General features: G+C 43.2%; 3 protein-coding genes across 20 annotated transcripts; 2 read left to right on the top strand and 1 right to left on the bottom strand.

Annotated features, from left to right (window-relative positions):
- The first annotated feature begins 415 nt into the window (after window positions 1–415).
- Window positions 416–4,355, top strand: nfe2 (nuclear factor, erythroid 2). Of its 2 annotated transcripts, XM_030352274.1 has the most exons (5): window positions 421–615; window positions 1,467–1,562; window positions 1,708–1,783; window positions 1,874–2,017; window positions 2,801–4,355. In XM_030352274.1, the coding sequence occupies exons 3-5, from the start codon at window positions 1,736–1,738 to the stop codon at window positions 4,013–4,015; spliced, it is 1,407 nt and encodes a 468-aa protein (XP_030208134.1). In that variant the 5' UTR covers window positions 421–615; window positions 1,467–1,562; window positions 1,708–1,735; the 3' UTR covers window positions 4,016–4,355. The 2 variants fall into 2 exon arrangements, with proteins under 2 accessions (XP_030208124.1, XP_030208134.1); XM_030352264.1 differs by lacking the exon at window positions 1,467–1,562 and having other exon boundaries at window positions 416–615.
- hnrnpa1b (heterogeneous nuclear ribonucleoprotein A1b) lies at window positions 4,151–8,037 on the bottom strand. 17 transcript variants are annotated; one of them, XR_003976224.1, is made up of 12 exons: window positions 7,908–8,037; window positions 7,307–7,432; window positions 7,067–7,213; window positions 6,744–6,954; window positions 6,559–6,642; window positions 6,392–6,469; window positions 6,221–6,292; window positions 5,939–6,139; window positions 5,673–5,873; window positions 5,497–5,592; window positions 4,334–4,396; window positions 4,151–4,252 (listed from the first exon to the last, which is right to left on the bottom strand). XR_003976224.1 is itself a non-coding variant. In XM_030352295.1 (11 exons), the coding sequence occupies exons 1-10, from the start codon at window positions 7,917–7,919 to the stop codon at window positions 5,507–5,509; spliced, it is 1,218 nt and encodes a 405-aa protein (XP_030208155.1). In that variant the 5' UTR covers window positions 7,920–8,037; the 3' UTR covers window positions 4,151–4,396; window positions 5,497–5,506. The 17 variants fall into 17 exon arrangements, 16 of the variants coding, with proteins under 16 accessions (XP_030208155.1, XP_030208177.1, XP_030208146.1 ...); XM_030352295.1 differs by having other exon boundaries at window positions 4,151–4,396; XM_030352317.1 differs by having other exon boundaries at window positions 4,151–4,396; window positions 5,673–5,861.
- An 852-nt stretch (window positions 8,038–8,889) lies between these two features.
- On the top strand, window positions 8,890–14,912 carry cbx5 (chromobox homolog 5 (HP1 alpha homolog, Drosophila)). Its single transcript, XM_030357583.1, has 5 exons — window positions 8,890–9,099; window positions 9,584–9,774; window positions 9,871–10,099; window positions 10,385–10,485; window positions 12,864–14,912. Exons 2-5 carry the CDS (start codon window positions 9,644–9,646, stop codon window positions 13,003–13,005), a joined length of 603 nt encoding a protein of 200 aa, XP_030213443.1. The 5' UTR covers window positions 8,890–9,099; window positions 9,584–9,643; the 3' UTR covers window positions 13,006–14,912.
- Window positions 14,913–24,713: the final 9,801 nt, after the last annotated feature.

Genomic DNA, 24,713 nt, shown 5'->3' with positions numbered 1-24,713 from the left:
AGGGCTATCTCTGCAAGATACATTCTAGTTCCAGGTGCTCTGCATCAAACATTTCATACACCATTCATTTGTGCCATCATTGTTCTTGTTTAGTCTGCAGATGACAGATATAACCATTGTTAGCGTAATGTTAATGAGATATGGAATACAAGTCATCATCCAAAATAATAATTATTTAAGTTAACTGTATGCTATGTCAAGTTTCTAGCAGTTTGTAAATGGCTACCTTTTTTGGTAATACTTCAGACTGATTGTTATTTTGAATGCCAGACTGTTGGTTTGTGGTTTGTCATGTGGGGAAACGGGAAATTTTGGGGTTCAGGGATAAGTTTACTACTAAGAGCGGTGTGGGTACTTTACAGGAAGTTTGCGTGGTTCTTGTAGGCCCATCCCATTTATGCCAGTGGCTGTATCTGTAGCTGTGCAGGGTTAAGACAGACAGAGTGAATAGGATAGCAAGTAAGAGCAAACAGCTTTTATATAAGAACGGGATCATCGACAAAAGATACACCCAAGAAAAGTGACATTCAGTTCTAATTTACAAGGATTATGTTTCACAGCTGAACCACCACTCTCCGTCCATTTCACCTGTTGAAGGCAGGTTATGTCATACAGGTATGTCATTTTACTTAACAACTACAAACTCTCAATACAAGGTCTCATGTAAATGAACGTAAACACAGTTTAAACCAGTTCACTACTACAAGTATGATCTAATTCCATCAATGTTCCATCATTGTAAAATGTATAGGAAATTCAGCTAATGCTCAAACAATTCTGGTTTACCAAGAGAAATTGTACGTATTATGGGCAGTAGAAGAAATTGACATGACATATCAAGAGTTATAATATAAATATAGACTATAGATATTGACCTATTATTGCCCATTGTGTTATTACCAAATACACACACTTAACTCAACCCAAATGTTAATGTACTCTTTAAAATATATAAGACATGACCCTATATTGTAGGCTTATATGTATCAGTAAAGTAAGTCTAAGCCTAAATAGACAGTGTCTTTGTACATTTGTATTAATTATTCTTATTAAATAATAAAAGTTATTACTATCCTTAGTTATACAAATTAATCAACTTTGTAATAACTATACTATATTACATTTTCAGAGAGATTAATGGTGGCTGGAGTTTAACCGTACAGTAATCTCATTTTATTAATGGAATTCCTATGGCAGGGACATTATTCCCACATCCTGGCGTAAACACATTAAAGTTAGTTTACTATTAAATGTAAGGGCTTAAATTAGCTTGTCTCAGAGGCACATCTACCTTTTGCAATCCAAAACCTAGATAGTAATCATGGTAATACTGAAAAAAATGGATGAACCAAGGTCCTTGGCTGACAATCTGAGACATATAATTTCAATAAGAAAACCCCTGGTGCAATTGAGAATAAGAAGACAAATTACTGCTGAGCTCCAAACCTCGTACTCTGGGTTTCTAGAGTCTACTGTCACCCAGCAGATTGTCTTATCAGGCCCGAGCCTTGCTGAACTTCAGCTGATGGGAGGAGCCGACTCAACGAAACTGCAGTGCTCACGTGTGTAAATGTGATCACTTCCAACTCAGTGGTTGTAAAGTAACATTAAACGTGCATTGGGCTTATGGTTTAAGAGAAATGTGTGTTTAATATTTATACAGTATAACCTCACTATTCATCACTTTATACCTTTCATTTTCTCCAGGGTGACTCTCTGTTAAAAAGCGTTGTGAATGTGTTCAACAGCCAACTATGTTCTCCCACTAAGGAGAACTTGTGAGGTGAGTCTGGTTCAAAGCCATTGCACGAGAAACCCTTGCAGAGATGTACTTTTTGTTTGAATGTAAACACTTTTTTGTCAATATGCAAAGTCTTCGGGGGCCCCGGGGAGACGGTACGGGAGCGCATCCATGACCTCCAGCTTCCAGGGAGGGCGGCCTCATGGGATTGCAGAAGACATGGGCCAGGACATGGATTTGGCCTGGCAGGAGCTGATGACCATCACGGATCTACAGGTAAAATATGCTCTGTTGCCATTTGATGCTTGGATGACATCATAAAAGAAGGCCATGACGAAACGAGTGCTTTGGAGATCAGCTTATTGTCTATGTTCACACTTACATTAAAGATATATCCTGAATGCTAAGTTTCACCCTATGGCTGCATTAGAAAGTGTTTTTGTTATTTTAATGACGTTTTAACTAATATTACCATAGTAACATTGTGTATTAATGTCTCTATAGGATGCAAATAAAAAGCTGTATTTTAATAATACGTTCTTAAGTCATAATTACATTTGCTCATACATTTATTACAACTAATATTTTATTCATAATCACATATCACACATTACATTATTGGACAACAGATTTTTAATCATAGGGTATACAATTTTTGCTTGATGATTGTTGACCGCAGTCATATGGGTAATAACGAATGATTGAGTGATGGTAGGAAGGCTGTAGAACTGTAGGTTAGTAGCAGCACTACCTGCTACCCATAAAACCAACGATGGCACAATGGCCATCTGTTTCCATGTGAAACCTGATCATACATAAGAAAGAAGTGAAGAAGCTTTGGGTGGCTGCTGCACTGAGGGATGTGCTATGGCGGGGCAGGTGCCTTTTAATTCAGAAGAATAACAATACTGATCTACAATTACCCTGAACAAAACACTTTTTTTTTTTTATGTTTCATGTACATTAAATATTTGTATGTGTTGCCATGCCAGTACAATTTTTTTTTTTTATGAAGTTAGTTACTAAAGTCAAACTATTTACATATACCTTTCTTTACAGGAGTTCAATGTCCCAGCTGAGAGCTCCTATGAACCATCACCGTACAATTCTGTCGTTCCCCTGGCCCCGATAGGGGACTACAGCATGACCCAGTCCCGTTCTGCCGCATGTGAACCCAACACTGCTCAATATGAGGAACCCTACTCAGAGGTGAGGCAAGCATGCCATCATCTGGGCTCCACTGCCGAGGCAATGTTTGCTCTCAATGTTACTCATCCCAGCCCCAGGATGCTGCCTTCCTCTGCTTCAACCCATCATTTGGAAGGGAAAGAGCAGATGAAAATGGGCTGTATCACTAACAGAACAAATATGCCATGGACTACTCACAGATCAAACATGCATCATAGCTCTGTGGATGACCTTGAGTCCGACTCTGGCCTGTCTTTGGGTTCTAGTCCTCCCCTAACCTCCCCAGATGATGCCCAGATTGCCTCCACATCATACCCAAACGCAGATGCACGCATCACGTATAGCAATGGAGAGAGTCATGGTCTACAAACCAGAAGGCCTCAGTCACGGTTCCCTGTGGAGCATCAGCTGCACCATCATTTGTATTCTCACCCAGCCCAGTCTTCTTACCTCCCCTCTCAACCTTACTTTAATCATGAACCCAACTCTATGACCCCACTACCCAAGCCCCAGCATTACCAAGGAAATACTTTGAACGACCAGATAGTTGGCGCCGAGTTGTCCAGCAGAGGGTGCTCTCATCAAAGCATGCATGTGAAGCAACAAGATAACCACACCCACCCAGCACCACTGAGCAGAGATGAGAGACGCGCACTGGCCCTGAAAATCCCCTTTACTGCGGAAAAGATCATCAACCTACCGGTCGACGACTTCAATGAGCTCTTGACACAGCACACACTGTCTGAGTCTCAGCTGGCTCTGGTCAGGGATATAAGACGGCGAGGGAAGAACAAGGTTGCTGCCCAGAACTGCAGGAAGAGGAAGCTAGAGAATATAGTTCACCTTGAGGCAGAACTGGACCAGCTACAAGCACACCAAGAGCAGCTGGCTCAGCAGAGAATAAAGTTTCAACACAGCCTTGCTATTGTAAAGTGCCATCTCACAGACCTTTACAGTAAAGTGTTTACCTATTTAAAGGATGAACACGGTCAGCCATATTCGATAGACGAGTACTGCCTACAGCAGACACCTGATGATAAAGTCTACCTGGTGCCGCAAAATATGCAAGGAAGGCAGCAACGCTGAGTAATTTCATAATGTATATCATTAACTTGGCTCATTTCATTTAAATTTTCCGTAGTTGGCAAGCTTAACACATGCATTTTGTAACATCAATAAACATTTGGTCTTGAGAAATACTTTGTTAAAAATACAAATACATCGTTTTGTAAAAATATTTTATTAGAAAAGTTAAAAAGACCGCACAGCAGCCATGCAATTTGTTGAAACATATCAGCCTCAAACGCCATCTGTCCATGAAACCTATGGTGGCATACAGGGAACAAGTTTAGAACACAGTCAGTCGTGTGCTCGTATTGTTACTACACCGCCCTTTAAACAAACCTTAATAAAGTGCCTGATCCACCGTCATTCATTCAATGTTGCAGCAGCGCAATGCCAATTCCCCTGTAAAATGAGATACCAAGCGTGAGGAAGGCTTTTATCTATAAAATTGTAATTTATTAGGATTTAGCATGCATAACATTTGCAAAGGATAACAGCCAGTTCTCAGGCGCTATAAGGAAATAAATGTTTTCAAAGTTTAATTACTCTGCCACGTAACTTGCTACCAACTACAGAACACAGTATGTAAACAAACTAACGGGAGTGGAGAAGTCTTGTCTTACCTACACAGCCTTAAAGCTCTTTGGTAGCTGCTGCATGCTAGCCTCAGCACTGTTCTCACTCCCCTGCTTCTTTGCTCCTGGGGTCGGTTTTGCTACTTCCCCCTCCCTCAGCTGGCTTCCATGGCTAGCCTCAAGACTGGCATGTACGCTAGCCTCCTCCGGATGTTTTCTTCCCTCCAACATCTGTCCTCAGTATGCCCGTGAGGCTTTTTGATTGTAATCGTGCACCACTTCAGTCAACTTAAGTGTGTGGCAGGTTTATAGCAAGATCATTTGCCAATGATCAATTTTTCATAAATTCCACATACACCCAGGACATATCTTACACTGATGGTTTATTCCCCAAGAGCCAACTCACCAACTGAGACAAGTGTTCCCTCCCTCTCCCAAACCCTCAAAGAGGCTAACAAGACAACGGTTTAAAAAAAACTGAAAGGTGTTTTATTTCAACTTGATTAAATGCAGATACACAAAAATAAAAACCATACTTAAAAAGAAATCTACATAAACCCCATTGGAATGCCTTTCCAGAAACATAAAAAATAATCCTGGACACATATTTTTTTGATTAAAAATGAGCTCCATGATTCTCCTAATGTACATCACTGAGCAGTACATCTCATTGGCTGAGCAGTACATCTCAACCTGCCCTTCCCTGTCGCTTGCTCTGCTCTCCTCTCCTAAGTACTCAGTCCTGTTGAACAATACGGAACAACATAGTTAAACTGTGAACTTCACTTCCAATGACCTGACATCCAGAGATTTGTACTAGAGATGAGATTTTTAATACTTGGGAGCTACATGTATAGATAATCTCCACTACTTAAACATGAACTTTGTTTCAGAGTGAATTTTACTTGGTCAAGCAAAAGCCCTTACCTTGTCAATGTTAAAACCGTCTGCCAGATCCGCCGCCACCACCACCACCACCGTATCCGCCGCCACCGCCTCCGCCAGTGCTACCCCCATAGCCACCTGAGAGAATAACTGAAGTAAGCATCAAATACCAACCGCTCATAAATGGCACACGTCTAATCGATAATGCAGTCACATACCACCATAAGGCCCACTGTTCCGTCCTCCACCTCCTCCTCCTCCACTGCCACCACCGCCTCCACCTCCAAAGTTAGTTCCTTTCATGGGGCCGTAGTTAGACGACTGGTTGTTGTAGTTGCCAAAATCATTGTAGCCGTTGCCTCCACTGCTGCCACCGCCGCCGCCTCCTCCTCCACTCCCGTAGTTACCTACAGAGGAATCTGTTGATTAGACAACGCCTTAGAAAACCCGTTGCATTATGGGGAGAGGAGAATGATGAACTCACCTCCACCACCACCGCCGTAGTTTCCATTTCCATTACCGTTGTTGTAGCCATCGTAGCCGTTTCCACCATAACCGCCTCCGCCACCGCCACCCTGGTTGCCATAGCCTTGTCCCCCTCCATAGCCACGGTTCCCACCGCCACCACCTCCGTATCCACCACCTCCGTAACCTGCAACAGATGTATTGAGTACATCAGCAGCGCCTAAGGGGAATTGTTTGTGTTAATATTAGAGTGGTTAACCATGCATCATTCATAGAGTAGTTCTAAGGGAAAGACGCCAACCTAGGTTATCACCATCTCCCCCGCCGTAGCCATTGTTGTAATTGTCACCACCGTATCCTCCACCTCTTCCACCTTCGAAGACAATAGTTGGAATCTTAGTCTCAACAAAAAAAAAAAATTGTAAGAAATTCAAAAAGTATTATCAAATTTGGTGGCGCTACCACCACATACCACGGTCACCGAAGTATCCATCGCGGCCAAAATCATTACCTCCATAGCCACCGCCTCTGTTGAAGTTACCAGGGCGACCTGAGGGTGAACAAGAAGTGTGAAGTTCTGGGACATAATAAATAAAGATAATAACGCATGGATGTATAGTGCTGAAATAAGCCTCTTACTCATGCCCGTATTCTGCATCTCTTGCTTCGAGAGGGCCTTCCTCACCTCACAATTGTGGCAGTTGACTGTGTGGTATTTCTGAACTGCAAATAAAAACAAAGCATGCATGTTTTAATAACGGATAAAACATGAATATAGCAACTACTAGTAAGTCACATATCATATTTGTTGGCCATTTACTTACTGACAATCCTGTCCACGGAATCGTGGTCATCAAACGTAACGAATGCAAAGCCTCGCCTCTTGCCCGTGTTGCGGTCGGTCATAATTTCAACCAAGTCAATCTTTCCAAACTGACTGAAGTAGTCTCGCAGCTGTGCTTCCTCTGTGTCTTCTTTGATGCCGCCAACGAAAATCTTCTTGACCGTTACGTGGGCACCGGGTTTATTGGAGTCCTGAAGTAAGAAGACAGTGAGAAAATACATCGTTCCACAACACAGAATAAAAGCAAATCGTTTTACTACAATAGTGAATGTGTAAAAAAAATCAAATCAAAATTAAATTAACCTCTCTGGAAACCGCTCTCTTGGGCTCTACCATCCTGCCATCAACCTTATGAGGCCGTGCATCCATGCCAGCATCCACTTCTTCCACAGTGGAGTAGGTCACAAAGCCGAATCCCCTGGACCTTTTGCTGCCAGTATCTCTCATCACCTTGAAAACACAATTACATTCACATTAATTAAAAATCACCCATTAGCGACAGAGGACCTTGCATAAAAGGTTAATCATTAACACCATACTAACCACGCAGTCGGTGAGTGTACCCCATTGTTCAAAATGGGCTCGCAAGCTCTCGTCTGTGGTCTCAAAACTCAGTCCTCCGATGAAGAGCTTGCGGAGCTGCTCCGGTTCCCGTGCGCCTTGATCATGCTGAAAAGAAAAACAAAACGCTTATTCAGTCGCTTCATAACAAAGCTGAAGAGTCTGCTATTGCTAGGCTAACGAATAGTTTTCAGTCGCAAGGCCCTACACGTTACACAAGAGGGTGGAGGAGGGTGGACGCTGCGCCGCCATTACTGGATACAATTTTAAGATTAAATAAGACATCTTTTTTGAAACACACGACACTGGCTGGCCGGGGACCATGCCGCAATACCGGCGTCGTTACCAAATCACCCAATTGATAAAAGAGACCATTTAATTCACAGTAAGAAAAAAAATGAACAATAGGCCATGCGGCCTACTTTTTGTAAGATGGCGGCTTGATAATGAAAAAAAACGGTACTGCGCCATTTACCATTAGGATATACTACATTTTTCCTTTTATACACACTAGCAAAACAAATTCATGTCGGACATAGCTGTAATATGCATACCGGCGAAGTTGTGAATAAAAAGTACTTACATCTTTCGACATCTTGCTGCAGTATACTTAAAGACTGCGCGACAGTGGCGAATGGAGAATGTGCGTACGAACCAAAAGGGTCCAGTATGCTCATAAATACACAAGACCCGCCCCTCACCCTCACCGATTGGTGGACGTTTCCCGCTTTCCCCCGTCATCGTGTACGGAAACGTGTAGTGGACGAAAAGGATTTCAATCAAAGCTTGCAACTAATAACATTTTTGGAATAAAAAGGCCTATGACCCCGGTCCAGAAAAGGAAAGATAAGGCTAACGTCAAAAAATCCTGATTATTATTTGTCAATCAATGAAACTAAGTCAACGGAAAAACTCTACAACGGCATTATCCCTGTGAAGTGGTTAATTGTGTATCATCGTTCTTTTCATGAAAGCCGTCCTTTTTGCTTGATCACAGTGTTACCATATGTCATTTCATTTGAAAAAAACGTGCACGTTACAGGTGAGATGAAAAAAATACATGCTTATTTTGTATAATTTACTTCCCTCTCGTATGTGCAAATCCTAGTATGTGCAATCTTACCTGGCAATACGTGTGTGTGTGTGTGTGTGTGTGTGTGTGTGTGTGTGTGTGTGTGTGTGTGTGTGTGTGTGTGTGTGTGTGTGTGTGTGTGTGTGTGTGTGTGTGTGTGTTTTTGTGTGTGTGTGTGTGTGTGTGTGTGTGTGTGTGTGTGTGTGTGTGTGTGTGTGTGTGTGTGTGTGTGTGTGTGTGTGTGTGTGTGTGTGCATGCTAACATACATCGTAAATGCATACTTATTTTTTATATTTTAATTTCCTCTAGTATGTGTGAACTTACCTGGCAATACCTGTGTGCGTGTGGGTGCGTGTGTGTGCATGCGTGTGCGTGCGTGTGCGTGCGTGTGTGTGCGTGAGTGTGCGTGGGTGTGCGTGTGTGTGTGTGTGTGTGTGTGTGTGTGTGTGTGTGTGTGTGTGTGTGTGTGTGTGTGTGTGTGTGTGTGTAAAATTGAGACAACGGTAAATAGCCCAGGCAGAGCGGTATATGCCTAGTCTGAGAGGCCCCATCAGCTGACGGAGGGGCGTGGCTTCCCTCTGCTCTTCAACCCGCGCTTTTCCGTCCGGCCTTAGATTCTAGTCGTCCATGCCAGAGGTTACCCCGGAGCGACCAGGACAGCTGTACCCCCCACAGTCGTGCACGTCAACCTGCGTTTATAAGGTCAGTTCCACATGTTATCCTACACATACAAATATTATATTTTGAAGTATCCTAGCTGGGGGCCTTTATGAACTCGCTCCATTTTTAGATCAACGAGCTAAGTGCTAATGCTACCGGCTTTACCAGTGTCTTCCTCTCAGAGCAGAGCAGCTAGCTGGCAATCCGATGACTAAATGTCCTATTTACGACTCTTACCTCTTGCTGTTGATATGTAGTGTGTTGTTGAACATCACTTCACTTGTCGTTGTGTGTGAAAAGTGTATAATTAAAACGAATTACTGTCTCACAAACGTCTGATAAACCGTCTGGTAGCATAATGCATAAAGGAAGCTAGTGGCTAATGTTATCGTATGTGTGCTAACAGACTTTCATATAACATCATGGACAGTATTTCATAGTATTATTGATAGTTCTCGATTATTTAATAGACAAATCTGACTTGGCATTCATTTATTTACGCATGTCTTTTTTCTATACACGCCAGGGTGAAGTGCTTGTCCCTTTACAAGGCATTTTTTAAGGGTCAATAAGTGAACTAGTTGCAATGGGCAAGAAATCTCGCGAAGACGATTCATCCTCCTCCCAAGAGGAAGAGTATGTTGTTGAGAAAGTGCTGGACAGAAGAGTAGTGAAAAGCAGAGTGGAGTTCTTCCTTAAATGGAAGGGATATTCAGAGTAAGTTTGATCTTGCATATTATTCAATGTTTAATGTTTGGCTTCGGGGGGGAATTATAAACGACCTTCTGTGATTTTCGTTGTTGTATTGTACAGGAAGCACAACACCTGGGAACCAGAGAAAAATCTTGACTGTCCCGAGTTGATTTCTGAGTTCATGAAGACCTACAAGAAGAGCAGCAGCACTAGTGGAAGCTCTACGCCTAGCAGTGCGAGCAAGTCCTGCACAAATGTGTCACGCTCCAAAGAAAAAGAAACGAGTGGCTCAAAGAAAAAACACTCTGATGATGAGGAAGGTGGTAGTAAGCCCAAGAAGAAGAAGGAAGTAAGTATCTCATGGCCAGTTTTACAAAGAGGAAGAAAACAAGACACTGCCTATGATTTCATTTGAAGATGGGAACTTAACGCTTGTTACAATTATCTGGCCTAGATAATTAGGATAAAAATCTCGTACTGGAATAAGCATTGATCGCTCACATAATTATACAAGAGAAGTGATGATGTTAATGCTTATTGAGGACCTGTTGGAAGATGGCAACACATTCTTGAATCAGCTGCTTCAATATGACAATATGAGGGACTATAAAGAGTTATTGTATGTGTCTTTCAGGATGAAGTTCTTGTAGCGCGTGGCTTTGAGAGAGGACTGGAACCAGAGAAGATCATTGGAGCTACAGATTCATGTGGGGACTTGATGTTCCTCATGAAATGGTGGGTCTTTGGTTTTTATGATTAATAGAAGATCATAGTTTATAGTTATTGCTCTAATGCAATATTCTAAAGAGCCAAAATCTTTGGGGAATCTTTGGTTAGCTTATACAATGATACAATTTTTTTACCGGTTAAACGTTGTAGAGTAGGTCTGCCCTCATTGATCATGTATTAAAAGACCTCCTTGAGTGTGGCCACTAGTCGTGTATTATACGCAAAGTCAAATTTTGAAGCCCTCCTATGTAGATGTTTCTCATACTTCGGCCGTATTCTTTCCCACATTAATCACATAATTGTTCACATTGGTATCAAAAGGTTTTGGTTCACAAAGTATTTGACTAATTAAGATCACTCATTTTATTCTCTAAACCAAAGTGTCACAGCCAAACAAAACAAATGAGTATAAATAATTATATTCTACAGATTGAGTTTGTTATGGGCCTGCCGCGCATGCAGTGCCTTCAACGGGGCGTTGCACTGCTGGGTAAATATACCGTAACTTGGGCTAATGAAAACCCTAATTTTACCAGTCTCACTTGAGAAACTATGTAGCAGTTTCCTAAACCACAATGTCTGACCAAAAAACAATGACCAATGACCAAAAAACCTTACTGCAAACACATTCACGGACATTCAAATGCCCGTTGCTATGAAAATGGCGGCGGCCATTGGGATGTGTCTTCAAGATGTTGAAGCCCCTCTCTTTTTTTTTTTTTTTTTATCAAGCAAAATGTCTAGCATCTTATTGATGACGTTAAATTAATCATATCTGAAATTGTAGTTTTATGGTCTATCTATTTATAAATATATGCTGGATACTGAATAGATATTCACACACCGAGTTACGATTTGAAGTGGAGAACTAAAGAATTTATCACCAGTATGAGTACAGGGGTGCATATCTGCCGAGGGGACTTGTCTATACTATCTATTCAGCAATCATTTCTGCACGACAAAGTACCATGCCTCAAACAAAAGCCTGACTAGAATGCAACTAACTTGGTATGAATCTCATTTCAAAAGTTTCTCAATGGCTATAACATCAAATCACTGTTTACTGTGCTGATATCCTCCAACTCTTGCCTGTAAGGGATGCCCTTACAGGCAAGAGTTACAGAATATTTGCATATTGTCATTATTTTTAGGTGGTAATAAAAATTGAGACCAATATTGCACATGCAATACGATTATAAGCTACACTAGTAATTATGCTTGCAGTACAATATCCCTGTTCCTGAGAATTCTACAATTATTATATATTTCTTCATACCCAACATTATTGACGATGGCACGACTTAGTTCCCTTTGTTTCCCATTAGGGACCTAGACTGTCAAATTTTGATTTTTCATTATGTACCAAAAATGTTTATACAAATGTTAACACTTGCACAACATTACTCTTCTTATGTTGCTGAATTTCCACCAAAATTATCTGGAACTTTTAGTCCCACGTACTTCATTAAAGGGACTTAAAGGTTCCTTCAGCCCCTTTTTTATTGCCTGCATTTCCTGATGCTATCTAAAGATCCGCAAAGGTTGGGCAAATGAAGGTCCTTGTACATCAGGCACATAATGGCTGAAAGACCAGCGAGAAATAGTGAGGGAAATATCTGACCAACAATATCGCACCAACTACAGTATGTATCGCAGTGCAAATATGCACCATTTTCAATTAAGTATAACGGCAGTGAAGATGACAAATTTATCCAATCTGCTTTAGAGTGAATAGGAATGTATGCTCAGTACTTTCATAAAAAAATATGTGTTAAGAAGAAGATTCAATTATGATAGTTAAATTTAAATCCAAGTGTAAAATATTGGGGCGCAAAGGGAAGTTTGCGGGTGAGGGGGGATTATAGGTGTGCAATCGTTACTACATCCAGCTTTTGAGGCGTTAGTTTTAAGGTTGTTTCCCTGTTTGATAACTAAATGAAGGCTGTCCCTCTTTTGGAGGAAGTTTATCCATAACAAGACTGTTGCCATACAATTGCATACAACTGTTTTATCGAAAGCTACCTTTGGGGGGGAGAAATAATGTCCCAGGAACTTAATTTAGACCCTGGTTCCTGCGGTGGAAAAGTATCACGTTCCTAGGTAGGGTTCTGCAGGGAGGCCTTCTAATGCAACTCAATCTACAAGTGGTCTTTGGATTTGGTTTATACTTTTCATCACCATGCATGTGTTTATGATATAATTGTCTTCTAGAGAACTGCTCTCTAGTGCAGCAGATTGATGAATTTAATATAAAATGTAAAAAAAAAAAAAAGGTACGTTTTCTTCTGGCCCCCTCCCTAGAGGTTCCGAGGGGCCCTAGTCCAACCATGGTCCCGTTAGTCCTTTTGCATTGAACTGATCTCCTTCGTTCTGGTGTTGTGTAGGAAAGACTCGGACGAGGCGGATCTTGTGCTCGCTAAGGAAGCCAATCACAAGTGCCCTCAGATCGTCATCACCTTCTACGAGGAGCGCCTCACCTGGCACGAAGACGGCGACAAGAAGGAGAAGGATGCTGTGAGTGTGTGAGCACGGCGCCTGCTGTGGAAACAGAGACCCTCTGACGCAGGGACAGATTTGACATTTTCAGAACCTCATCTTTTCCATAATGATGGCCAGTAACCTTGGCAACTGGAGCACCCTCACCCCCTAACGCTGCGTTCACACTGCACACCTCCGTTGACGGATCTCATTGACTTTGCATGCGCTCTCGGAATGCATTGTGGGTCCGTCCGTTCTGTCGGCTCCGTTGCCTGCATCAAAGAGTTAAGAAATGTTAAACTTTTCAGGCAGCGACAAAGCCCTCGGCCAATCAGTTCGCGTCCCCCGTACGTCAGACATATCCTCTGTCATCCGTTGACGGACGTGTACAGTGTGAACACGGCGTAACACTCTGACACTCTGCTATATCTCCGGCGATGACCCATGTATCGGTCATCACAGAGCGACCCCACATGGCTGAAAATGATCAAAGAGGACCCAGAGAAGGTGGTAGACATCCTGCTGGAGGGAGTTATTGCATTGTACCATTTTTTTCATTTTAATGTGTTTGTAGTTTTAATGTGAAAAGAGATGACCTGACTCCATTTTTATTCTTTGGCATTTGCATGGACATGCAGGCATTCAGTCCACTTGAGATGTAGCTGTGCTTTGGTTCAGTGACTTTTTGTCTTTTTCAAGTCTGGTCTGCCTCTGTAGCTGCAGCTTCCTGAATGTTTAACTACAGATATCAATTTGGAGACAAGTCTGTTTCATTTGTTTTTCCTTTTTGTACATTTTAAGGTTGTATTAAATATTGCCAAAATACCACCCTCTTCTGATGATGTTTGCAATATTCAGCATTTACCTTATTGCATCCTGTGCACTTTTACTTTCTGTTGACGGTTTTAAAAATGGACTCCACACTAATCCATTTCATGCTATAGCCTGATGGCTCTCCAGATATTTAATGAGGTGTGGTAGGGGTAATATTGGTGTTTGTAAAGGCAATCCTCTTGCTGATGGGCATCAGATTTCTTGATGCTTTCTTTTTTGTGGTTGTCTTTTCCGGATTTGTACATTTGTTATGCACTCGTATAAAGAGTTCAAATAAAACGATTCTTTGTTCCTTTCAATTATAAATATGTGGAATCCAGGCGCATCATAACGGAACCCTCTTACCCCTTAATGTTGTGAATTCCCAGACAATCTCCATACAGAACCAGCATTCCTCAGTCATTTCAGTCTGCCACCTTGTGGAGAAAAGTATTTTTAGATGGCTTTTTATTTGTATTTGCTTCAGGCAACCATCGTCCATTTATAAGGCCCTGTAATTGTGATTGTACTCAAGTTCATTCAACGACACCAGAAGTGTAACCTCCATGTTTAGGGGACTTGTCTTTGCTACTCTTGTAACCATACAGGACATGCGACTGAAGTGTTCATATGTTTGGTTTATTGTAACATGTGATTTTTGAATATTGTAGTAAACCTGTGTTCCTTTGTCCAACTGCAGTATCCTCTATTCCAATAGGGCATTCAGGTTTTTATTTTCTTAAAAAAAAAGGACCAAATTCAAATGTCTTTATAGTGGTGTGCTTTTTTTTTTCCCTTCCTAAACTGTTAAAAGCAATGAGCATGCAGTGTGATTCTATTGTCGATGCTTAGTTGTTGCTTTTTGAAATGGGATGTATGCCTTCTGTGTGTTATTGAGCCAGTGTAACCAACCAACTGTAAATAATTGATCTGGATCAAATGTATAACTTAAATCATGTAATTTAAGCTTAAGGATTTTTGTTTGCTATAATTGACTTTCAATTCAGCATTTCATATTTTAGCCATTGCTTGAAGACATCTTTAACCAATCTTGTCTGAATTTTAACAGTTGGCCCCCGATTCTATAGTATCAATCTTTAATAAACAATTCCAGTGTTTTGCAATGGAAGTTTATTATTTAAGGGTTTAATTGCGTCTCTACTTTATTTCTATTTGTAAATCGCATTCTCAATTGTGTGCAAACACGGGTTAGCCTGGCTCCGCCCGCCTAAGTACTTCCGCTCAATTTGAATTTCCCTTCAGTACTAGGTCTGGACCTGCTGTATGTAATTTGGTTTTCTGGTGCCGCCACAGCGGCCACCAATCAGCGAACAGAGGGCGTGTCTGAGAACAATGACGATAAAGTCGTACGCCAGTTTGAGTTGTTGTAGGTCGGTAGTTGATTTACAATGTGCAATTTTTCCCTGATAAATTAAATTCGACGAACAAAACCTGCAGCTGTCGTTGACGGACATTTTCGTGCAGACGCGCAAGGTGTTTGGTTTGTGTACAACCTGTGCGTGATTCCCGGCGCATGACATACGTCACAACCAAACGTTAGCGATTGGTTATGGCAGATCCAGAGTGGCACTGGGCAGATCCAATCATTTTGAACTTCTACAGACACCCGCCTTCAAGTGAGTTAACGTTTGATTAGGTTCAGACTCTCTGTACAAATGAAGTGAAGTACGAGAGTCTGGTAGAACCAGGCTAAACACGGGTAGCAGTTGTGACGGACTTTGGCTGTTATCCAAAGCGGTTTATTTACTGAATAATTCTATAACGTTGGCTAGATTCTTCCAGCAGGGGACGTTGTTTGGCATAAAATGAGATATAACCACACGTCCTTAATACAAACCATTTACAAGACAAACACTTCATGTTGGCCATAAAACACTAAAACTCATAAAAAGGATCATTCCACAGAGCCCCTAATAGATTTAATGTTATGAATCCATTTTAACGGGTGAGCATTCATGTTTAGATTTGTACTTGCACAATCGAAATGTAATTTAGTTATGTCTTATAATGCTAAATCTATTCTGCATTAATATCAACTCACACTTTTTGATTTGTGAATTATTTTGGGTTTAATTTGAGCATTTACTAAAAAGAGTGCCTCCCCCACACAGCACACACGTCTATTTATCTGCACTGTGAATGTGTGTCCCGTATTAATCTTCCCCGCCAAATAAATGGGCTTTGGATGTGATCTTTACATACACACACATACACATACACTATGTGCACGGACCAACAGAGTGGTGCATCGCTCCACCAAGGCGATGGAATTTTCCTAGCAGAAAAAGAGGCTGTTCCACTCCAAATGGAATTCAAAGGTCACTAGTAAACGCTCAGCCCCTGGGACCATTAAGTCTGGCTAAGGGCTCGAGCAGCATGCTATTTTATGGCGCCGAGAGCTCTGCTGACAAACCTGGCCCAATGGGTTTGGACGGGGGGGTTCCGGGGGTGGACCTACACTGTGCTGCCTGTAACCCGCAATCCAGGGGGTTTGGTTTCGGTGCATGGTTACGTTGCAAAAGGCGATATGAGAAAAATATGTACGTGATAAATGCACATAAACAAATGTAATGGGAAATATCAAAGAATTTTTATGTTTATGCTGTTCCTTGGCTGATAAGATTCCTCGCTAGGCAGACACATCCGATAGACCCTTCCTATAACCTCTATTGAAAAGTGAATTGATGCCCGTAGATTAGTGTACGGGTACGAGAGTTGGGGTAAGGTTGTTTTCGCTGCATTAAACCATGTCGCTGTAACCTTACAGGGAATCCAACTCCGGTGTTAATTTGCCATTGGCCTCTGACATTGGCAGAGGTGGGCCGTCCTGCAGCACACTTTGAGCGTCACAGGAGCTGCAGTCCAGCGTCGGCAAGGAATCGTGGGAAGGGAAGCCATTGCTGCCATGGGGCTCGGCCTGGCATAGGTCGAGCAGCTTCTTCACCGACGCCAGAGGACAACAAACACAACCTTTGAAAACGTTCAGCACAAAAATAAAACATCCCTGAGTCCTTCTCCTAATAAAGCCTGTGGCATGTGGGTCAGCCCGGGGAAGGCAAGCCGTCTGCTTCGTTCGGAGGTCTGCAGTGAGGACCCCGCCCGCTGTCCCATTCACTGCCCGTCCGTGGGAAGGTGATTGCGGCGTGATGTCCTAATTTGGGTGCCTATCACACTCCCTCTGCATCACACCGAGCTCCGCAGCCAGGGGCGCCTTCATTCCAGGCAGCCCCAACACCCCCACCACCCTCACCCAACCCCCACCCTTCCCCCACTGCGCCATACCACCAGTATCCTTGTGTAGCTCTCGTCCAAATCCCCCACACCACACACACACACACACACACACACACACACACACACACACACACACACACACACACACACACACACACACACACACACACACACACACACACACACACACACACTTGCTTTCTCTCTCTCTATCCTTCTCTCTCTTTATCTCTTTCTCTCTCTCTATCTCTCTCTCTCTCGCTCCCGTCTCCCCCTTCATCTGCTCTCCCCACCAGGGGAAAGAGTTATAGCTGCCATAAAAGGCAGGTAATGCATTGTTAACTAATTCTGTCTGCTCAGAACTGATATATTCCCTCCTCTAAATCTCAGTGCCTCCAATAAAATGCAAATGGTAATGCTTGCCCTCCATGAGCTGATATCATTTTTAACTGCCCCGAGGTAAATGCTGGAGGAGGGTACGACACGTTGAGCCACCAGTCGCTGTCCCTTGCAGGTCCAGACCTCATGTTGGTAGGTCCCTAGTTTATATGCATGGTCTGCCAAAGGCTTGATGGCTTACATTTGGGTGACCGGTTCAGTATATCTTGTATATCTGGGTGTGTGTTTGTGTGTGTGAGTTGCGGGGAGAGATGATATGTTGAAAATTTAATGATTGGGGAAATATTTTTTTGGCCACATTTTATTTGGACATGATTTCAGGTGGCCAGGCAGTGATTTTGGCTTGTATGTTTTAATTTAAAAAGTCAGGGACTTCCTTCCCTAGCAACAATCAAATACTAGCAGGGAACGCACCTGCAGAGACAGCAAGTCATAAGTCCTTACTAATAGTATGGTCCCCTTAGCTTTGGGCTACTGAATATTGATTCAATTGGAATTTTTCAATAATCTTGAGCCGTTTTTTCTGCCAAGGACCAGTGATTTGCGTTCTCTCATAACTGGAGACCAGTCCTGTAATCAAACCATAAATTAATTAACAGAACAGAGGGCGAGGGAAACACATACAAAATGTTAAGTCATTTCATGATTGAACGTTTAAAACCATAATCACCCATTGACAATGTTTGAATCAAGCCACTAATATGATCTAATGTGCCAAACATGTATTTGTTTCTTTGTGTGTGTCGTACGGTGGTTTATTTTAGAGAACTGACAGGCATATTGTTTTCATTCAAGACAATTTGAAGTCACTTATTTCAAAATAATCTTCTATATCAAACAAAGTCGCTGTAGCAAGAAAACACTGAAGGAAATGGATTCAAAGATGCAGAATGGTTTTAAAGCACAGAATAGACAAGGCTTACTCACTGACTCACTCTGTTTAACACAGCAGTACAACTACATCTCAATCAGGTTCTTATTTACAGGCCCAAGTGGAAGCTTTTAAACGGTAAATGAATACTGATTGATTTTAAATTGGGATTATTCTCCCTTGTAAGATTAGCTCTGAGTCCCCCACTGCTAAACTACAAGTGGTGATTGTGATTGCGACTGCAAAATCTAAGAGTTACTTCTGCAGTTCCCTCCGCCATGTGGCAAGACACATTAGACAAGCCTGAGTTGGCTACTCACAGCAATTTGGATGGAAACGACGCCCAAAATGGGCTGCTGTTGTGGCGGAAAATGCGAGCTCAGCAGGGTATGAGTTTAAGGCACTGAATACGTTAAAAACACGCCATGGGCTTAGCAAAGGCTGAGCCTAGTCTCACTGCCCCAGCATCGGCTGCCCGGCTTCTCATGTTAGTGTGTGCATGATTTCACGGTCGGCTGCACTGTACGTGATTAGTGTGGATGGCTGGCCGCCATGGTACCTGCTGCACATGATACCAAGGGGTGTTGCTTGAGTGAGGCCACAGCTGCTGGGACACACTGATCATGATCTGGCCTGGCCAAGGAGAGGCTGGTCCAGCCATGCCTCTTACAGTACCCCCCCGCCCCCCCCTAACGGCTTTGGTCAGCATGTGTCTCCCTATTAATGATAGCAACTTATTGTCGCCCTCTTACTGTTAAAAGTCTTCTTGGGTTTCCACAGTGGAGCAGGATGTGTGGCTGCGTTAATCCATTCCTATTCGGTGGAGGCACGTACTGTAGGCTGCCTTACAGTCAGCCTCTGGGTAGTCTATGGCCCGCACTGACCACGACATGCTCTGGCCTGGGGCCCCCATGACAGCCTTGATACCTCACCATTAACTGTATAAGGTTACACCGTCAATGAATGAGAGGTATTATGTGCCTGTAGATCCATAACGCGATGCCCATTACCGAGTGAGAAACCCCCAGCTGTGACAGACACATTCTGCCAGACGCAGCGAGGAGGGCGGGAGGAACATCTGTCTATTACAGGGCTCCCCCTGTCCTGAGTTTCAATTCTAAAATGTCAAATAAACATAATGTTTCAGGACGGCCATTCCTGTGAAGGATTAGAGTTCAGAGAGTGCATGAAATCCCCGGGATTTTCTCTGGCCGTATTTATTTCAACAGGAGATGTTGAGGTCCATATTAATTGATCCACCAGGACTAGTTCTGGCATAACGGTAATTTTAAAGGGCTGCCCAAAAAGGCCCTGGCTCCGAGCACAAAAGCTCTCTGCCCAACATAAAGCATCAGCCATAGCCTTCAACTGAACTACAACTTTAATGGCTCACAAAGGCTTGATAAATTCTTCAATAAAGCGGCAATGCATAACAAATCGTTCACATAAAAAAAAAGAATGCATGATCTATGGCGCTAGCGATCAGGCCTCATGAAAGGTTCATGAAAACATTTTATACCTCAATAGTATAAACGCTGTCCTTATAAGGGCTCCTGTCGTCCCCCGAGGCCTGCAGGATATATACATTAAACACACATTTGAGTGCTCACAGAGTAGTCCATTGCGGTCATTAGTGGTAAACAAGTTTGTAATAAAACTTGGTAGAATGGGCTGAGATGGCCGGCCGGCTGATTCATGATAGCACATGGGTGAAATATTATCCATGGTTGGTGTCGTACTTCTGAGGGTGCCACGGTGATGAGGGGCTTTGATGCAGGATATCTAACACATACAGGGCGATTCATCTAAACAGCTCATGTCCAAACATTGAGTCTTTCATCTCATCTGTTGGCCTGAAATGAGCTTTGGCATACGCAGTGTGGCAAAAATCCAGGAAAAGCGAGAGAATCTGGGAAGCAGAGTAGACCAAACAGATGTCGCCCCACAACATGGACACCCCCAGTTTCTTCTCCACCTCCTCCGTGCTGTCTAGTAACCTCCATTTTCTGTCTTTATGCCTCTGCTCTCTCTCTCTCTTCCCTTCTCTCCCCCCCCCCCCACATCCGTCTACCTCACATCCATTCCTATTTTAACCCTCTTCCTTCCCTTTTAATTTCATTTGTTTTTTTTGTTTTTTTTCCTTTCTGTATCTTCATTCCAAATCGATTTCCACAACCCTGAGAGTTCCCACTAAGTGGTTATTTGTGCGCACATTCCTTTCCTCCAGCTTTTGGTTATGAGATCAACAGAGACAGAATATCAGAAGAAAGAGAAAAAGCGGAAGAAGAAGAAAAGGAAGAAGAAGAAGAAGAAGAAGAAGAAGAAGAAGAAGAGGAAGAAGAAGAAGAAGAAGAAGAAGAAGAAGAAGAAGAAGAAGAAGAAGAAGAAGAAGAAGAAGAAGAAGAAGAAGAGGATGAAGATGAAGAAGAAGAAGAAGAAGAAGAAATAGTGTGTCATGTGTTTCCACTTTTGACCTCTGCTCATGGCATGCCCACACCTGGTTTGTTTTAGAATGCTGCCGCAGCAGAATTGCTCTCGGCAAACCAGTTTGCAGACAAATCTTGGCATGGTCTAAATGTTTATGCCGCAGTGAAGTAACGTACACAACAATACGTTTATGTGTCATTGTTGACTTAGAGAGAGTTGTAGTAATGTCAGTGTTGTGATGCAGAAATGAACAGCTAGAACAGCGGGCCTGCGGCGCTGAGAGAGAGAGAGAGAGAGAGAGAGAGAGAGAGAGAGAGAGAGAGAGAGAGAGAGAGAAAGAGAGAGAGAGAGAGAGAGAGAGAGAGAGAGAGAGAGAGAGAGAGAGAGAGAGAGAGATTGAATAATCAAAAAAACGGAATACAATAATAGAATGACAGGGAGGTAGGCGGACAAACAGACTGATGGACAGATTGACATTAATGTAGATACCTATGGTTGTGTTCCAACAACACTGGTTAATTGCTATAAACACATGTGTTTCGCCTCAACACAACATGTGACAATTCGGTCCAAGCTAAGTGAAAATGTCTTTCAGATGTGTTGCCGTGGCGATGGGACAGGCACTGCGGGGTCCAGGTGCTCATCTGTTTCCCCTTTTAGGGGAATGATTCAGGCCAGAGCCGCGGCAGCAGCAGGCAGAGAGAGGCCCGCGAGGAGGAGAGAGGGCAGAGCAAACCCAACGCGGGGCCATGCAGAAACAGAAATCACGGTGACTCTGAACCACACGGGCTAGCCCAGCTGAAGACCCTTTCAACCAGGCCGTTGGGCTGGCAGTCTCCAACACCTGCTTATCCTCTCCTCCACTATGAATTCAGGTGCTCCTGACTGGGGCTCTCTGTCTCCAGGAGCCGGGGGGGAACCAGCGGGGGGGAGAAGGCCGCCAGGGCGCCCGGGCTCCTGGAACAGCACAGCGTTGCCTCCCTGCTTGCTGTGTCATGGAAAATACTACAGCTCAATTGAATATGCCAGTAAAAGCAGAGCGTTGGGTGTTTCCATCTTCCCCTGTCTGCTCAAACCCCTACTTATAGTCAAATAATTTATATGGTTCTATAAGTAAAAGAAACTCCACTATTTAATGAAAATCCATGATGTATTGATTATGGCTCGTTTCCTGTCTTTCTGATATTTGTATGGCCGAGTGGACTCAGCCCTTTCAGGCTCCTCACTGCCCCCTGGCATTATGAATAGGCGCTGCAATCGGTGATAAACCTTAGAAATCATTCTTGACTCCAGCCGGAGGTCTTTACAGTACCTCCAGCGCTCCCTGGTGATGGATTAATGCACTGTTGTTGTCATTTTATTGCCATTTTATTGCCTTGGTGCAATTTACCAGGCTTTATGTGCCTGTGCTGTCCAGCGAAGCAATGCGCAAGCGCCTTGGCTGGGGGTATCCACGCTTCGTCTGCTCCCGGCTCAGACAAAGGATCTTTCTAAACACTCACTGCGCGTGCGCATACACGTAGAATTTCCACACGCATCAGTTTCCCTGCAGAACGATGGGTGTGTTTTATAAGAACAGGTCGTAACACAAAACAACAATACACGAGGACACGCATACGCATACAAACAGCAAGAGGTGATTGCATTGTATCACCAGACGGCTATAACGTCTGGTCTTCAATGGTCAACAGTGCAGCGCTGGGCTGTTCACCACTAGGGGGCGACCGTCACTGGCCTCCCACTGCCTGCTGCTGCGCATACACATCATGATACACATACATGCGCACACACGCACACATTAGATGTCCATCAGGCACGCAGACACACATCCATCCATTTCTTGGCGATGTCTTTGGCGGTGTACTGTTCTGTTTCATTACCCCCAGGCTCTCATAACCTATTGACTGTTAACTTACAAATACACGGAGTTGTAATTCTTGGGGAATTAATTAACAACTTGGCTCATGTTTGTCGTTTTGAACTTGCTCTCTTCGCATGCCAGAATCGCCCACTTTCTTTCCAAACCTTTAATAACAATGATCTATTCCTGCGTTGGAGTTACGCTCCTCTACTATTAATCTTTGTAATAACCCCATATATGCGATAAACAAAGACGGATGACAATATACACACAAAAAACACTATTCGTCTAATTTGCCAAGTACATTTTCCCACGCGCGCACACACAAACACACACACACACACACACACACACACACACACACACACACACACACACACACACACACACACACACACACACACACACACACACACACACACACACACACACACACACACACACACACACACACACACACACACACACACACAGAGCTGTTCGGACATGCGTTGATGTGGGTATTTTGCCAATGCTGATTTCTCTAATGAACAGCCAACCACACACAGCCCTCTATGTTAAAAATGAACATAAAAATGATTAATTGGAATGTACAGGTAAATATTGTTATCAATGTATATCTCTCCATCTCATAATTTCTGATCTCATTTAATTTATCTAATTTATCGTAAAATGAATGTTGAATTCTAAGACTTGCTTAAATGACCTTTTGACAAAATGTATGTGAATGAACTTGCATAATTAAATTAAATGTCAGAATTTGTATTCATTAATATTTCATATTACTTAATTTCCGATCATAAATAACTAAGTATTTCGGAAATTCTGAAGAAACATATCGAATAGCCGAACTTTACCTTTTAAAATCGCATAGCTGAGAACCACCACCAGAGGGAGCACAGATTCTGTGAAAATAAAATAAAAGCGGTTATATATGATAGCAAAGCTAACGCTTACTGAAAACCGTAAAGTCCAATACACCATTTCAGACATGTTTTGCAAACCATTATCATTATAGATATGTTTCCACCTGTTTGAAATTGGTTCAAACGCAGATGAGTCTTTTGCCTGTTAGTCTGTACACGTCTGGAAATATTTTTCTATCGATGATGAATGCATGGGATTCCTTTGTGCGTGTGGTTTCTGTGTCCATGGCCGTGAATGAATGTATGTATATGCCTTTCACGTTTTCAGCGTTAAGTACAATCTTTGGAAGGACCCGTAACCTCGGAGTGTCTTATGGCCTAAGAGCTGCATATCCATCACTCTTAATGGAAGAGTGTAAGTTTCAGCCATTGAAAGAGAGAAGACACCAGGGCTGGGCGATTTATGGCGCAGGCAGAAGTGGAACTGCCGGCTCTGATCTGATCTCAGTGGGCTGGAGCTATAGGCAGGGCTGGGCTGTGCCCCGGGCTAGGGCTATTCCAACAGGCATGGGCATGCACACACACACACACACACACACACACACACACACACACACACACACACACACACACACACACACACACACACACACACACACACACACACACACACACACACACACACACTCACACGTACACCCCCCCCCCACACACAAACACACACACACACACGCACACACTCTCACACACGGACAGACGCACACCACACAGACAAACACATGCACAAACAGACGCGCACACACACACTGACGGACAGACGCACATACACACACATACGCACGCATGCACGAATGCACCCACGCACACAGACACACACACACACACACACACACACACACACACACACACACACACACACACACACACACACACACACACACACACACACACACACACACACACACACACACACACAGGCATAGAACTAATGTGTATGGAGTATCAGACATGGGACCTCATCTCCAAATCCACACCCCTCTCTATGCTTTTGATGTGGCGCTCCCTACTTCGTCTCGTCCGGCCTTTGCACGTCCGTCTTACCCAGAGAGTGGTGGGCGCCGGGTGGTGAAATATGGAGTGCAGACCCGTTACATGTTATCTTAGGAGATAGGGCAGGTGTAAATTACGGGGGAGGCTCTGGTCACTTTTATTTATGAGAGGCCTGTCAGGTGTTTAGGTGTTGGAGTGAGATGTGCAGCTTAAA

This window comes from Gadus morhua, chromosome 1, assembly GCF_902167405.1.
Source record: "Gadus morhua chromosome 1, gadMor3.0, whole genome shotgun sequence".
Lineage (NCBI taxonomy): Eukaryota > Metazoa > Chordata > Actinopteri > Gadiformes > Gadidae > Gadus > Gadus morhua.
The sequence above is the reverse complement of the archived record's forward strand: the minus strand, read 5'-3'. Positions and strand labels throughout refer to the sequence as shown.